The sequence below is a fragment of the Oncorhynchus nerka genome, linkage group LG1 (genome assembly GCF_034236695.1).
Source record: "Oncorhynchus nerka isolate Pitt River linkage group LG1, Oner_Uvic_2.0, whole genome shotgun sequence".
Taxonomy (NCBI): domain Eukaryota; kingdom Metazoa; phylum Chordata; class Actinopteri; order Salmoniformes; family Salmonidae; genus Oncorhynchus; species Oncorhynchus nerka.
Window position 1 is genome coordinate 13698078 of NC_088396.1, and position 15598 is coordinate 13713675.

The 15598-nt window shown below is 42.7% G+C and overlaps 1 protein-coding gene across 3 annotated transcripts in view; it reads left to right on the forward strand.

Moving 5' to 3' along the window:
• scn1laa (sodium channel, voltage-gated, type I-like, alpha) overlaps positions 1-15598 on the forward strand; it is a 50239-nt gene that overhangs the window by 19697 nt on the left and 14944 nt on the right. For 2 of the 3 annotated variants that reach the window (XM_029685828.2, XM_065006043.1), the window contains 8 exons: positions 1119-1328; positions 2487-2762; positions 10203-10526; positions 11151-11283; positions 11402-11640; positions 11753-11926; positions 12059-12415; positions 12531-13028. In XM_029685828.2, the coding sequence (XP_029541688.2) occupies positions 1119-1328; positions 2487-2762; positions 10203-10526; positions 11151-11283; positions 11402-11640; positions 11753-11926; positions 12059-12415; positions 12531-13028 (2211 nt within the window). The remainder of the gene's footprint in view (positions 1-1118; positions 1329-2486; positions 2763-10202; positions 10527-11150; positions 11284-11401; positions 11641-11752; positions 11927-12058; positions 12416-12530; positions 13029-15598) is intronic. The other variant, XM_065006073.1, reaches the window with a different exon arrangement.

Here is a 15598-nt window from a genome sequence, read left to right on the forward strand (position 1 = left end):
GTTACCAGATACGTAACCAGCCTCTTGTCCGGTTACCAGATACGCTCCTCCAAATGTAGGCTATTCAAATAGTGCTGTCTTATAATGGCAGGCTACATAATGACTAGGCTACATCTTGCTTATTGAGAACGTGCCTCGCACGTACAACACAATTTACAGGAGCAGAAAGGCCTATACTCATTGAAGCCAACTACAACAATGTTGACTGTCAACACCAACCATATTGAGCAACCACTGGATGTTTTTTTTATATTTTTTTTTACTGTTGCTATCCCTTGTTACTGTAACCTATGCTATTTTAAAAAACATTCCGGAATATTCCGTGTCTCCAGCCGAATTGGAGTTGATAACAACACAAAGACCTACAGAACTTGAGACAAAAGCATGCAGTAATAAGCCATGGAACACCTTGATTGTCCAGTGAGTGGCCAAGCCCTCGTCACACCTACACCACCGCCAGCAATTGAGCTCAAAATAACGACTGTGAAAACAGCAACAATATTTCTGACACACCCCTGGACATATAACACTACCATCTGTGCTTAGATTTACCAATGCGTTAGGTTTGTTCAAATAGATCCTGGACCTAGTTTGTGACATGTTTAACTTGATGGGTACAGGTTCTCTTGAAAACACAAAGACGGGCATCATTTGCTGTGTGATGAAAATTAGTACATTCTCCCATTACAAAACAGAAATCAAAAAGAAGATTGCCAGTCGCCTGTTCAAACAACCTCCTAATGGAGGGCAGGTACATTTCTGCTCGAGGAAACAGACATCTGTCGCATCATGACTAAAGCAAAGACACCATGTCTTTTTGAATGCATTGTTGTCCCTTGAATAGAGAGATCAGCGAAGCATTCTGAGCAAATAATACAGAACAATACACCAGATCAGGTGTGCAATGTCACAGGGTTCATGTGCATGTTCCAAATGGCTTGTTACGTGAGCAGACATTTTATGCATGTTTTATCATGGTCCTTTTAGTGTTCCACTAGCATCCTCTCAATGGAGATATGTTATCCGGGGTGTAATACGAACGACTGGCGATTTACTTGGGAGATATGTTCGAAGAGGTTGTAAGAAATGTGTCACAAGAGGTGTTGTTCCTCTTCCAGACCCTGCGGGCTGCTGGGAAGCCGTATATGATCTTCTTTGTGCTGGTCATCTTCCTGGGGTCCTTCTACCTGATCAACCTGATCCTGGCTGTGGTTGCCATGGCGTACGACGAGCAGAACCAGGCCACCATGGAGGAGGCTCAGAAGAAGAAGGAGGAGGAGTTCCAGGCCATGCTGGAGCAGCTGAGAAGACAGCAGGAGGATGCACAGGTACAGGATATCCCCCCATTTCAACTCTAATATGCCAAACATTACAGCACACTCATTAATTACAACAACCATGGAATTCCTTTAATAGTCATTTCCATTGCTGGTGATATATGAAGAGTTTCATTCCTAAACGCTATATATCCATTATCAGAAATGTATGTACAACCTTTTGTTGTTTAAAGAAATGGTGAAAGAGATGGGTGTGTTTTTTCCACTATCTAATTGTTCAGTGACAGACATGTATTTGTTTAAAATCTATCGCTTGATGGTTTCATTTCAGAGAGACAAATAATCAAGTTTTTTTTTTGGCAAAAATGCTAGATATCTGCCTTATTCTCAGAGAAATAAGTAGTACTGCTAGGTTTTACACAGTCAAATGTAACAACTAATGGCATTTTTAATAGAGCTGTACAAATTATACATTTGTGACATTAATATTTTAAAACAAATGTTGCAAACATTTCTTATCCAGAGCAACTTAAAATACATGCATTCCTCTTAAGATAGCTTGGTAAAACAACCACATATTACAGTCAAATATAGAGGATACGAACATTCCATTCCAGCTAAACAATGGATATATACTGAGTGTACGAAACATGATTTCCATGACATAGGTGAATACAGATGAAAGCTATGATACCTTATTGATTTGTTTCACTTGTTAAATCCACTTCAATCAGTGTAGATGAAGGAGAGGAGACAGGTTAAAGAAGGATCTTTCAGCCTTGACACAATTGAGACATGGATTTTGTATGTGTGCCATTCAGAGGGTGAATGGGCAAGGCAAAAGATTTACAGTATGTGCCTTTGAACGGGGTATGGTTTGTATCAAGAACTGCAACGCTGCTGAGTTTTTCATGCTCAGCAGTTTTACACACATATGAAGGCACCCATAAACAATCATTTCTCGTGAAAAAACACAAATGTGAAAAAATAGTGGATATAGTATTTTGGAAATATACTCTTCATATTCTTATTTATCTTAAACTGAAAATAGCCAAGATTTTTTAAAGAATTCGGATAACAAATGTTCAAAAGTATTCAAAGGTAAATGTAATTTACTTTAAATTTAGAAGGCATTTAATAGCCCATTGTGTCTATTTTTCACGTGTTTCCCCTGACGGCCATAGCTTAGGTGTGTTGATTGGTTTACAGGCGGCGGCAACGGTGATGGCGGCTGAGAGTGGGGAGTTCAGTGAGAGAGGCGACCTCACTGAGTCCTCCTCAGAGGCCTCCAAACTCAGCTCCAAGAGCGCCAAAGAGAGGCGCAACAGGCGCAAGAAGAGGAAGCAGAGGGAGGAGGAGAGAGAGGACAATGACAAGTGTCACAGGTCTGAGTCCGAAAGCAGTATGAAAAAGAGTCACTTCCGCTTCTCCATGGATGCCTCTAACCTGCACAACTATGACATGAGCTGTTCAACACCATACCAGGTCAGGATAATGTAACATACTGTTTTACCTTACCTTTACCTTTGGCTGTCAAAGCATGTGTGTTCGCTGTATTGGTGAATTGCTGTGCATGCTACACACTCCTTAGTGAATCTATTCATCTCATCATTATTATTTTCGGCATTATCAATATCAACGTTACTCTATCATCTCCATTTTCAGCAGCACCGTCATCTTTCAATTGCATTATCATCGTAATCACTATCCTCTTCATCAGCATCCTCCTCAGCAGAGGCAACAGGATTGTGCTTGTCGTCATTATCATCATTATCCCCTTCATCGTGCTCTTGCACATTTCCTTTTATATTATCCCTGAGGTCGTCTTCTAGATCAGGTATTCCCAAACTGGGGTACGCACAATGCCGTCGGGGGTATGCCAAATCAAAATAAATTCTTCTTCACATTTTCAAACAGTACATTTATATTTTCCAACGGGGCTATACATTTGGGTGAGGTTTTTTCCCGCCTGAGTACCCTCATTTCACTGCCAAAAATAAAATGAAACCATCTACTGTTCAGCGAAATAACAACACAATGTCAAATACAGGTAGACGTGTCAAATAATTAACATCCAATCACATTAACCGTTACTGTCTCGCGGGAAACCTTCACTCTTGCGCAGACATTTAGAAACGAAACATGACCATTTGAAAAATAAGCCACGGGAATTTTTTTAAGCGAGAATAAAGACAACTTTAGAGTAGTAAGACGTATAAAAGCAACAGATATCATTAAGAAGAATGGGCTAGAAGTGTCTTATATGGTGAGCTACCGAGTGGCTAGGACAGGCAGGCCCCATACTATTGTGGAGGACTTAATTATTCCTGCTGCCATGGATATGGCTGGTACAATGCTGGGGGGAAAGGCCCAAAAAACTATACAGACAATGCCTCCATTAAACACCACTGTTTCAACGACGTATCAGTGACATGGCAGGAGATGTTTTGAAACAATTTCTGCTTCGCATACAAGCCAGTGAATTCTATGCGTTACAGCTGGATGAGTCAACAGGGCCTGGCACAGCTCCTGCTATATGTCTAATACATTAATGGGGGGTCAATTAAGGAAGACATCCTCTTCTGCTAACCACTGGAAACCAGGACAACAGAAGAGGATATTTTGAAAGTACTGGAGAGCTTTGTGACATTAAATGGACATTGGTGGTCAAGATGTGTTGGTATCTGTACTGATGAAGCAAAAGCCATGACAGTGAGACATAGTGGAGTGGTAACGCACGTGCAAGCAGTTGCTCCCGACGCCACTTGGGTACACTGCAGCATCCACTGAGAGGCTCTTGCTGCCAAGGGAATGCCTGACAGCTTGAAAGATGTTTTGGGCACTACAGTGAAAATGGTTGACCCTTTTTAATCAAGGCCCCTGAACTCTCGTGTATTTTCTGCTTATGCAATGTAGCGCTTTTACAACATACAGAAGTACGCTGGTTATCAAGGGGCAAAGTATTGACATGTTTTTTGGAATTGAGAGATGAGCTTAAAGTTTTCTTCATTGACCATAATTTTCACTTGTCTGACCGCTTGCATGATGACAAGTTTCTCACACGACTGGCCTACCTGGATTATGTTTTTTCTCGCCTGAATGATCTGAATCAGGGATTACAAGGACTCTCCGCAACTGTATTCAATGTGCGGGACAAAATTGAGGCTATGATTAAGAAGTTGGAGCTCTTTTCTGTCTGCATTAACATGGACAACACACAGGTCTTTCCATCATTGTATGGTTTTTTGTGTGCAAATGAACTTAAGCTTACGGACCATGTCAAATGTGATATAGCGAAGCACCTGAGTGAGCTGGGTGCACAATTACGCAGGTACTTTTCCGAAACGGATGACACAAACAGCTGGATTCGTTATCCCTTTCATGCCCTGCCTCCAGTCCACTTAACGATAACTGAACAACTGAACTCAACAATTTCAACAAGCGGTTCTGTGAAAATGTATTTTAATCAGAAGCCACTGACAGATTTCTGGATAGGGCTGCGCTCAGAGTTTCTTGCCTTGGCAAATCACGCTGTTATGACACTGATGTCCTTTGCAACCACGTACTTATGTGAGACTAGATTCCCGGCCCTCACAAGCATGAAAACAACTAAATACAGGCAAAGACTGTGTGTGGGAAATGATTTAAAACTGAGACTCTCTCCAATACAACCCAACATTGCAGTTACGCGCATCCTTTCAAGCACAACCTTCTCATTAACCTGTGGTGAGTTATTCACCATTTTTGATGAACAAATAAGGTTTTATCAAATCAAATTTATTTATATAGCCCTTCGTACATCAGCTGATATCTCAAAGTGCTGTACAGAAACCCAGCCTAAAACCCCAAACAGCAAGCAATGCAGGTGTAGAAGCACGGTGGCTAGGAAAAACTCCCTAGAAAGGCCAAAACCTAGGAAGAAACCTAGAGAGGAACCAGGCTATGTGGGGTGGCCAGTCCTCTTCTGGCTGTGCCGGGTGGAGATTATAACAGAACATGGCCAAGATGTTCAAATGTTCATAAATGACCAGCATGGTCGAATAATAATAAGGCAGAACAGTTGAAACTGGAGCAGCAGCATGGCCAGGTGGACTGGGGACAGCAAGGAGTCATCATGTCAGGTAGTCCTGGGGCATGGTCCTAGGGCTCAGGTCCTCCGAGAGAGAGAAAGAAAGAAAGAAAGAAAGAGAGGAGAGAATTAGAGAACGCACACTTAGATTCACACAGGACACCGAATAGGACAGGAGAAGTACTCCAGATATAACAAACTGACCCCAGCCCCCCGACACAAACTACTGCAGCATAAATACTGGAGGCTGAGACAGGAGGGGTCAGGAGACACTGTGGCCCCATCCGAGGACACCCCCAGACAGGGCCAAACAGGAAGGATATAACCCCACCCACTTTGCCAAAGCACAGCCTCCACACCACTAGAGGGATATCTTCAACCACCAACTTACCATCCTGAGACAAGGCCGAGTATAGCCCACAAAGATCTCCGCCACGGCACAACCCAAGGGGGGCGCCAACCCAGGGATGACCACAACAGTGAATCAACCCACTCAGGTGACAGGGACGGCATGAGAGAGCCCCAGTAAGCCAGACAGGATGACCACAACAGTGAATCAACCCACTCAGGTGACTTCAGCACCTTTTGACAGGAAGCCAGTGTGCCTCCAGCTGTTTGCTTAGAAATTCTAGGCTAGCACTGGAGTAATATGATCAAATGTTTTTGGTTCTAGTCAGCCCTTGCTTTGATTCTAGCACTGGCAAATGTTTTGGTTCTAGTCATTTAGCACTAACTGAAGTTTATTTAGTGCTTTATCCGGGTAGCCGGAAAATAGAGCATTGCAGTAGTTTAACCTAGAAGTGACAAAAGCATGGATTAATTTTTCTGCATCATTTTTGGACAGAAAGTTTCTGATTTTTGCAATGTTACGTAGATGGAAAAAAGCTGTCCTCAAAATGGTCTTGATATGTTCTTCAAAAGAGAGCTCAGGGTCCAGAGTAACGCCGAGGTCCTTCACAGTTTTATTTGAGACGACTGTACAACCATTAAGATTAATTGTCAGATTCAACAGAAGATCTCTTTGTTTCTTGGGACCTAGAACAAGCATCTCTGTTTTGTCCGAGTTTAATAGTAGAAAGTTTGCAGCCATCCACTTCCTTATGTCTGAAACACATGCTTCTAGCGAGGGCAATTTTGGGGTTTCACCATGTTTCATTGAAATGTACAGCTGTGTGTCATCCGCATAGCAGTGAAAGTTAACATTATGTTTTCGAATAACATCCACAAGAGGTAAAATATATAGTGAAAACAATAGTGGTCCTAAAACGGAACCTTGAGGAACACCGACATTTACAGTTGATTTGTCAGAGGACAAACCATTCACAGAGACAAACTGATATCTTTCCGACAGATAAGATCTAAACCAGGCCAGAACATGTCCGTGTAGACTAATTTGGGTTTCCAATCTCTCCAAAAGAATGTGGTGATCGATGGTATCAAAAGCAGCACTAAGGTCTAGGAGCACGAGGACAGATGCAGAGCCTCGGTCCGATGCCATTAAAATGTCATTTACCACCTTCACAAGTGCCGTCTCAGTGCTATGATGGGTTTGTTTGTCTTCAGGAAGGCAGTGAGTTGCTGCGCAACAGCCTTCTCTAAAATTTTTGAGAGGAATGGAAGATTCGATATAGGCCGATAGTTTTTTATATTTTCTGGGTCAAGGTTTGGCTTTTTCAAGAGGCTTTATTACTGCCACTTTTAGTGAGTTTGGTACACATCCAGTGGATAGAGAGCCGTTTATTATGATCAACATAGGAGGGCCAAGCACAGGAAGCAGCTATTTCAGTAGTTTAGTTGGAATAGGGTCCAGTATGCAGCATGAAGGTTTAGAGGCCATGATTATTTTCATCATTGTGTCAAGAGATATAGTACTAAAACACTTGAGCGTCTCTCTTGATCCTAGGTCCTGGCAGAGTTGTGCAGACTCAGGACAACAGAGGTTTGGAGGAATACGCAGGTTTAAAGAGGAGTCCGTAATTTGCTTTCTAATAATCATAATCTTTTCCTCAAAGAAGTTCATGAATTTATCACTGCTAAAGTGAAAGTCATCCTCTCTTGGGGAATGCTGCTTTTTAATTAGCTTTGCGACAGTATCAAAAGGGAATTTCGGATTGTTCTTATTTTCCTCAATTAAGTTAGAAAAATAGGATGATCGAGCAGCAGTAAGGGCTCTTCGGTACTGCACGGTACCGTCCTTCCAAGCTAGTCGGAAGACTTCCAGTTTGGTGTGGCGCCATTTCCGTTCCAATTTTCTGGAAGCTTGCTTCAGAGCTCGGGTATTTTCTGTGTACCAGGGAGCTAGTTTCTTATGATAATTTTTTTTAGTTTTTAGGGGTGCAACTGCATCTAGGGTATTGCGCAAGGTTAAATTGAGATCCTCAGTTAGGTGGTTAACTGATTTTTGTCCTCTGGCGTCCTTGGGTAGGCAGAGGGAGTCTGGAAGGGCATCAAGGAATCTTTGTGTTGTCTGTGAATTTATAGCACGACTTTTGATGTTCCTTGGTTGGGGTCTGAGCAGATTATTTGTTGCAATTGCAAACGTAATAAAATGGTGGTCCGATAATCCAGGATTATGAGGAAAAACATTAAGATCCACAACATTTATTCCATGGGACAAAACTAGGTCCAGCGTATGACTGTGACAGTGAGTGGGTCCAGAGACATGTTGGACAAAACCCACTGAGTCGATGATGGCTCCGAAAGCCTTTTGGAGTGGGTCTGTGGACTTTTCCATGTGAATATTAAAGTCACCAAAGATTAGAATATTATCTGCTATGACTACAAGGTCCGATAGGAATTCAGGGAACTCAGTGAGAAAGGCTGTATATGGCCCAGGAGGCCTGTAAACAGTAGCTATAAAAAGTGATTGAGTAGGCTGCATAGATTTCATGACTAGAAGCTCAAAAGACGAAAACGTCATTTTTTTTTGTAAATTGAAATTTGCTATCGTAAATGTTAGCAACACCTCCGCCTTTGCGGGATGCACGGGGGATATGGTCACTAGTGTAGCCAGGAGGTGAGGCCTCATTTAAAACAGTATATTCATCAGGCTTAAGCCATGTTTCAGTCAGGCCAATCACATCAAGATTATGATCAGTGATTAGTTCATTGACTATAATTGCCTTTGAAGTAAGGGATCTAACATGAAGTAGCCCTATTTTGAGATGTGAGGTATCATGATCTCTTTCAGTAATGACAGGAATGGAGGTGGTCTTTATCCTAGTGAGATTGCTAAGGCGAACACCGCCATGTTTAGTTTTGCCCAACCTAGGTCGAGGCACAGACACGGTCTCAATGGTGATAGCTGAGCTGACTACACTGACTGTGCTAGTGGCAGACTCCACTATGCTGGCAGGCTGGCTAACAGCCTGCTGCCTGGCCTGCACCCTATTTCATTGTGGAGCTAGAGGAGTTAGAGCCCTGTCTATGTTGGTAGATAAGATGAGAGCACCCCTCCAGCTAGGATGGAGTCCGTCACTCCTCAGGTCAGGCTTGGTCCTGTTTGTGGGTGAGTCCCAGAAAGAGGGCCAATTATCTTTTGGGAGGGGCAGAAAACAGTTTTCAACCAGCGATTGAGTTGTTAGACTCTGCTGTAGAGCTCATCACTCCCCCTAACTGGGAGGGGGCCAGAGACAATTACTCGATGCCGGCACATCTTTCTAGCTGATATGCACGCAGAAGCTATGTTGCGCTTGGTGATCTCTGACTGTTTCATCCTAACATCGTTGGTGCAGACGTGGATAACAATATCTCTATACTCTCTACACTCGCCAGTTTTAGCTTTAGCCAGCACCATCTTCAGATTAGCCTTAACGCCGGTAGCCCTGCCCCCGGGTAAACAGTGTATGATCGCTGGATGATTCGCTTTAAGTCTAATACTGCGGGTAATGGAGTCGCCAATGACTAGAGTTTTCAATTTGTCAGAGCTAATGGTGGGAAGCTTCGGCGTCTCAGACCCCGTAACGGGAGGAGTAGAGACCAGAGAAGACTCGGCCTCTGACACCGACCCGCTGCTTAATGGGGAAAACCGGTTGAAAGTTTCTGTCGGCTGAATGAGCGACACCGGTTGAGCGTTCCTACAGCATTTCCTTCCAGAAACCGTGAGAAAGTTGTCCGGCTGCGGGGACTGTGCCAGGGGATTTATACTACTATCTATACTTACTGGTGGCACAGACGCTGTTTCATCCTTTCCTACACTGAAATTACCCTTGCCTAACGATTGCGTCTGAAGCTTCATCCTTAAGGCGAGTCCTTAGAAGGCATCATGTTAATGTTAATTACCCTTGTCCTGACAGAGATAAAGCGTCCGGAGTGAAAAAGTTGAGGAAAAAATAAATAAATATATGAACGGTAATTAAAAAGTGAAAACCGTAAAGTTGTCAGGTAGCAAAATAGGTTGGCAACAAAACGCACAGCAACTCGAAAACAAGCCTGCAAGTTGTGACCGGAAATGACGTGAATAAATAACGAGCAACGTTATTGATTATTATTATATTTTTATTTGTGCTCTGGTCCTATAAGAGGTCTTTGTCACTTCCCACGAGCCGGGTTGTGACAAAAACTGCCACTCATTCTTATGTATCGTATTGTGTGTGTGGCAGGCTTACAATGATGGAAAAACAAACATTTGAGAGTCCGCTGACCCTGGTGCTAGAGGGGGTATGCAGCTGGAGGGTGAATGTTTGAAGTACGGGACTATAAAAAGTTTGGGAACCACTGCTCTAGATAATCAACATCATTGCATCATCTTCATCACAATCACCCTCTGCAGGACCCATTCTTCCATCTTAAATTACTCCACTCTCAACCCATGCTTATGCCAGTGACAGGCACTGAGGAATGTATTTTTCTCCCAGTCCTTCCTGAGTATCCGCGGACCCCTGTTCTCGTCCAGACGGAACAGCCGGGCTAGCCTCTACAGCTTCCGGGACCGTGTGCGGGACATAGGCTCGGAGAACGACTTTGCCGACGATGAGAACAGCACTTTCGAGGACAACGACAGTCGCCGGGGCTCTCTGTTTGTCCCTCGGTGGAGCGACCGGAGCCAGAACAGCATGCCATTACACGTCGTGCTGCCAGCAAATGGGAAGATGCACAGCTCCGTCGACTGCAACGGGGTGGTGTCCCTAGTGGGCGGGGCTTCACTCCCCAAGTCACCTGAGGGACTCCTTCTGCCAGAGGTGACAGTAGATAAGGCCTCTACTGGTGACAATGCAAGGAAGTGTAGTTTAGCCTGGATGGTCTAAACCAGTTCTGTTGTGCTGTCTCTAAACCAGTTCTGTTCTGCTGTCTCTAAACTAGTTATGTTCTGCTGTCTCTAAACCAGTTCTGTTCTGTTGTCTCTAAACCAGTTCTGTTCTGTTTCTGCCTGCCGTGCCTCTACTCTAGCTCGGCTGTGGTCTTGTAGTGTGCATCTTTTTCCTTTCCTTCTCTCTCTTCCTTCTTTCTCTCCTTGACTACCTAAACATTACTTATGGTATATTTACATACAGTTACACACTAAAGATTACATTTTGTTAAAAATAATAAATATAAGGCAGTATTAAACAGGTTTGGATTTTCATATAGATTTTTATTTATTCCATATAGATAAGAAACTATTAAAATATTTCTAATGATGTGATTAGAAATACAGTATTTTTTGGTTGAACAGATAATGACTTCCTGTTTATGAGATTAATTGGCCCTTGAACATGGCCATCTTTGGTGGTTACATTGTGCTGAGATACAGAATATTGCCGATGCAATTGGTTTGCCATGACTTATTAATACATTGATAATGCTTCCAAATGATGTAACTCCAGGAAAACTCTACGGAGACAGAGTATAGAAAGGCCCGATATGGATCGTACCAGGCCTCTATGGACTTCCTGGAAGACCCAGTTGCCAGGCAGAGGGCGCTCAGTGTAGCTAGTGTTATAACCAACACTATGGAAGGTGTGTACGACTATACCATACCCCATACACCCCCTAGAACAAATAGCATGAATAGACAAAATGAGAGCACATTCATAAAACAAATGTTTCTCTGTTATTTATCCTCTGTATGTATCAGAACTTGAAGAATCGAGACAGAAGTGCCCTCCTTGCTGGTACAAGTTTGCCAACACCTTCCTCATCTGGGACTGTTGTCCGAAGTGGCTGAGGATCAAGAAAATAGTCAAGATGATCGTGATGGACCCGTTTGTAGACCTAGCTATCACCATATGTATTGTTATGAACACAGTGTTCATGGCTATGGAGCATTACCAAATGTCTGGGGAGTTCAACACCATGCTTTATGTGGGAAACCTGGTACGCAGTCACATGTCATTTGTTTTTGCCATAATCACTTTAAAATCGGCCATTTTAAGCACATGACATGTTAATTACTGTTGTCACTGTTCTTGTGTGTTGTTTTACTCAGGTGTTCACGGGTATCTTCACAGCTGAGATGTGTTTCAAGATTATTGCTTTGGATCCATACATTTATTTTCAGGAAGGCTGGAATATATTTGATGGTATCATTGTCAGTTTGAGCTTGATGGAGCTTGGCTTGGCCAACGTGTCTGGAATGTCTGTCCTCAGATCATTCCGATTGGTAAGAGCATCGACACTCCAGCACAGCATCCAAAATGCTGCAGTTTCAGTCAATAATCACTGGTATAAAAGTAGACTGTCAACATATTGGAATAGAAATTAATATTAATCCCATTCTTCTCTTTGTATGCAGCTGAGAGTATTCAAACTGGCCAAGTCTTGGCCCACACTGAACAAGCTGATCAAGATCATTGGTAACTCAGTGGGGGCCTTAGGTAATCTCACCCTCGTACTGGCCATCATTGTCTTCATCTTCGCCGTGGTGGGCATGCAGCTTTTTGGGAAGAGCTACAGAGACTGTGTGTGTAAGATCTCTACAGACTGCACACTGCCCCGCTGGCACATGCATGACTTCTTCCACTCCTTCCTGATTGTGTTCCGGGTGCTGTGTGGGGAGTGGATCGAGACCATGTGGGACTGTATGGAGGTGGCTGGTCAGAGCATGTGTCTCATCGTCTTCCTGATGGTCATGGTCATCGGGAACCTAGTGGTACGTTTTCAGCTCTACTGTATCTCCGTATGACTGTTAACAACACTGTTAATCCACCGTAAATCAATTACAGTAACTTTAAACCATCAGTTGAGTGTGTGTGTATGTGTGGCAGGTCCTGAATCTGTTCCTGGCCTTGCTGCTGAGCTCGTTCAGTGCTGATAACCTGGCGGCCACGGATGATGACAGCGAGATGAACAATCTGACGGTGGCCATAGACCGCATCCACCAGGGCGTCGCCTTCGTCAAGGCCTTGGTGCGCCGCTCTTTCCAAAGCATCTGTCTGAGGAAGAAGAAGAGGAGCCTGAACGAGGACACGACCCTGGATGACCTCCACAAAACCATGGGGACCAACTGGAACTCCAACCACACCACTGTGGAGATCATGAAAGACCCCGATTACATAAAGGATGGCAATGGCGCCACCAGTGGTTTGGGAGTGGGGGTGTGCAGCAATGCAGCAGGGAAGTACATAATGAATGACAACACTGACTATATGCCGTTCATCCACAACGCCAGCCTGACCGTCACAGTGCCCATCGCTGTGGGAGAGTCGGACCTCAACACTGAGGACTTCAGCAGCGATTCCTCAGACATAGAGGAAAGCAAAGAGGTGAGCATGATTCTATGTGGAACAATGTGGAAGTAGTTCACAGTCTCACATTCTTGTACATAGTTTGAAATCAAGTGATGATCTAGGTTAAGGATTTGAAAAATGGACAGCGATGTTATGAGCTTTAAAAAAATATTATGCAAATCTGCTTGTTTTCTGTTTGTACACATTATCAAAAAAATGTACATTAGAATGACTCATTAGAGATTATTGCACTACTGTAGTATCTGAAAATCAGAGGAGGCTGGTGGGGGGGAACTATAGGAGGACTGACTCATTGGAATGTAAAAAATGGAAAGGAGTCAAACGTGGTTTCCATTCCATTACAGCCATTACAATGAGCACATCCTCCTATGTCTCCTCCAACCAGCCTCCTCTGCTGCAAATTGTGACAGCCAGAGCCAGGTGATGGTCAAATGTAATCATAGTGTGCTTGTTTGGCACATTAGAGCTTATAAAGAGGGGATTGCTGGCCTGCCACCTACTGTTCACTCACTGGGGTGTTAATCCATTGTAGGTTAGGGAGGTAGAACAGCTGCAGTGACTCATATGTACCAGGGAGCTAACATAAACACTCTCGGGGCTTTATTTTAACAAACCTAACGCAATGGTGAATCTTTGTGCTGGCAGTATAGGTTTGGGGGGGGGGTCAGAAATATTTTGGGCTGTTTTCACAACCGGAATTAGTAGCAGCTAGCGGTGGCGCGAAAGGGTTGGGTTTTGATGAAGTTACTTCAGGATGTGTTTTTATGGTCTTTTATGTATTGCGTTGTCATCAACTCCAATTCCGATGTTAGTCTGCTATTGCCTAATTTGTTAAATAACCTACGGAAACAAAATAACCCATCTTTGCTACATGTTTGCAGTCGACGTTGTAAAAGCCTAATTACATGGCTTCAACATGGAAATATATTGTTCAGTTGCATTATGTCTGCCATGTCTGAGCCATGGAATTACCAAAAGTTGTCAAGAAACAATATTAAATTCACCATTGATAAGGCTTCAAAAGAGTCAACAGTTCTATCAAATTCTAATCAAGACAAAACAACAACTTGTTTTAAATGCTGGAGGTTATGTCTAAATACTGGAGGTTATGTCTAAATACTGGAGGTTATGTCTAAATACTGGAGGTTATGTCTAAATACAGTGGAGGTTATGTCTAAATACAGTAGGTTATGTCTAAAAACTGGAGGTTATGTCTAAAAACTGGAGGTTATGTCTAAATACTGGAGGTTATGTCTAAATACTGGAGGTTATGTCTAAATACTGGAGGTTATGTCTAAATACTGGAGGTTACGTCTAACTACTGGAGGTTACGTCTAACTACTGGAGGTTACGTCTAACTACTGGAGGTTACGTCTAACTACTGGAGGTTACGTCTAACTACTGGAGGTTACGTCTAACTACTGGAGGTTACGTCTAACTACTGGAGGTTACGTCTAACTACTGGAGGTTACGTCTAACTACTGGAGGTTACGTCTAACTACTGGAGGTTACGTCTAACTACTGGAGGTTACGTCTAAATACTGACTAAATACTGAACGTTATGTCTAAATACAGTAGGTTATGTCTAAATACAGTAGGTTATGTCTAAATACAGGAGGTTATGTCTAAATACAGTAGGTTATGTCTAAATACAGTAGGTTATGTCTAAATACTGTAGGTATGTCTAAATACTGTAGGTTATGTCTAAATACAGTAGGTTATGTCTAAAAACTGGAGGTTATGTCTAAAAACTGGAGGTTATGTCTAAATACTGGAGGTTATGTCTAAATACTGGAGGTTATGTCTAAATACTGGAGGTTATGTCTAAATACTGGAGGTTATGTCTAACTACTGGAGGTTACGTCTAACTACTGGAGGTTACGTCTAACTACTGGAGGTTACGTCTAACTACTGGAGGTTACGTCTAACTACTGGAGGTTACGTCTAACTACTGGAGGTTACGTCTAACTACTGGAGGTTACGTCTAACTACTGGAGGTTACGTCTAACTACTGGAGGTTACGTCTAACTACTGGAGGTTACGTCTAACTACTGGAGGTTACGTCTAAATACTGACTAAATACTGAACGTTATGTCTAAATACAGTAGGTTATGTCTAAATACAGTAGGTTATGTCTAAATACAGGAGGTTATGTCTAAATACAGTAGGTTATGTCTAAATACAGTAGGTTATGTCTAAATACTGGAGGTATGTCTAAATACTGGAGGTTATGTCTAAATACTGGAGGTTATGTCTAAATACAGTAGGTTATGTCTAAATACAGTAGGTTATGTCTAAATACAGTAGGTTATGTCTAAATACAGTAGGTTATGTCTAAATACTGTAGGTTATGTCTAAATACTGTAGGTTATGTCTAAATACTGTAGGTTATGTCTAAATACTGGAGGTTATGTCTAAATACTGCTATTGTTATTTGTTACATGAGCCGGATTAGTTTTTTAATAAAATTAAACAGAAAACAACAACAATAGTTGTAAATAGCTTGGGGTCAGAAGCGTGATATCATAGAATCGACAGGATAAAAAAAGACAATGGATTGCTGTTGAACCAGCCTTTGCTATAGC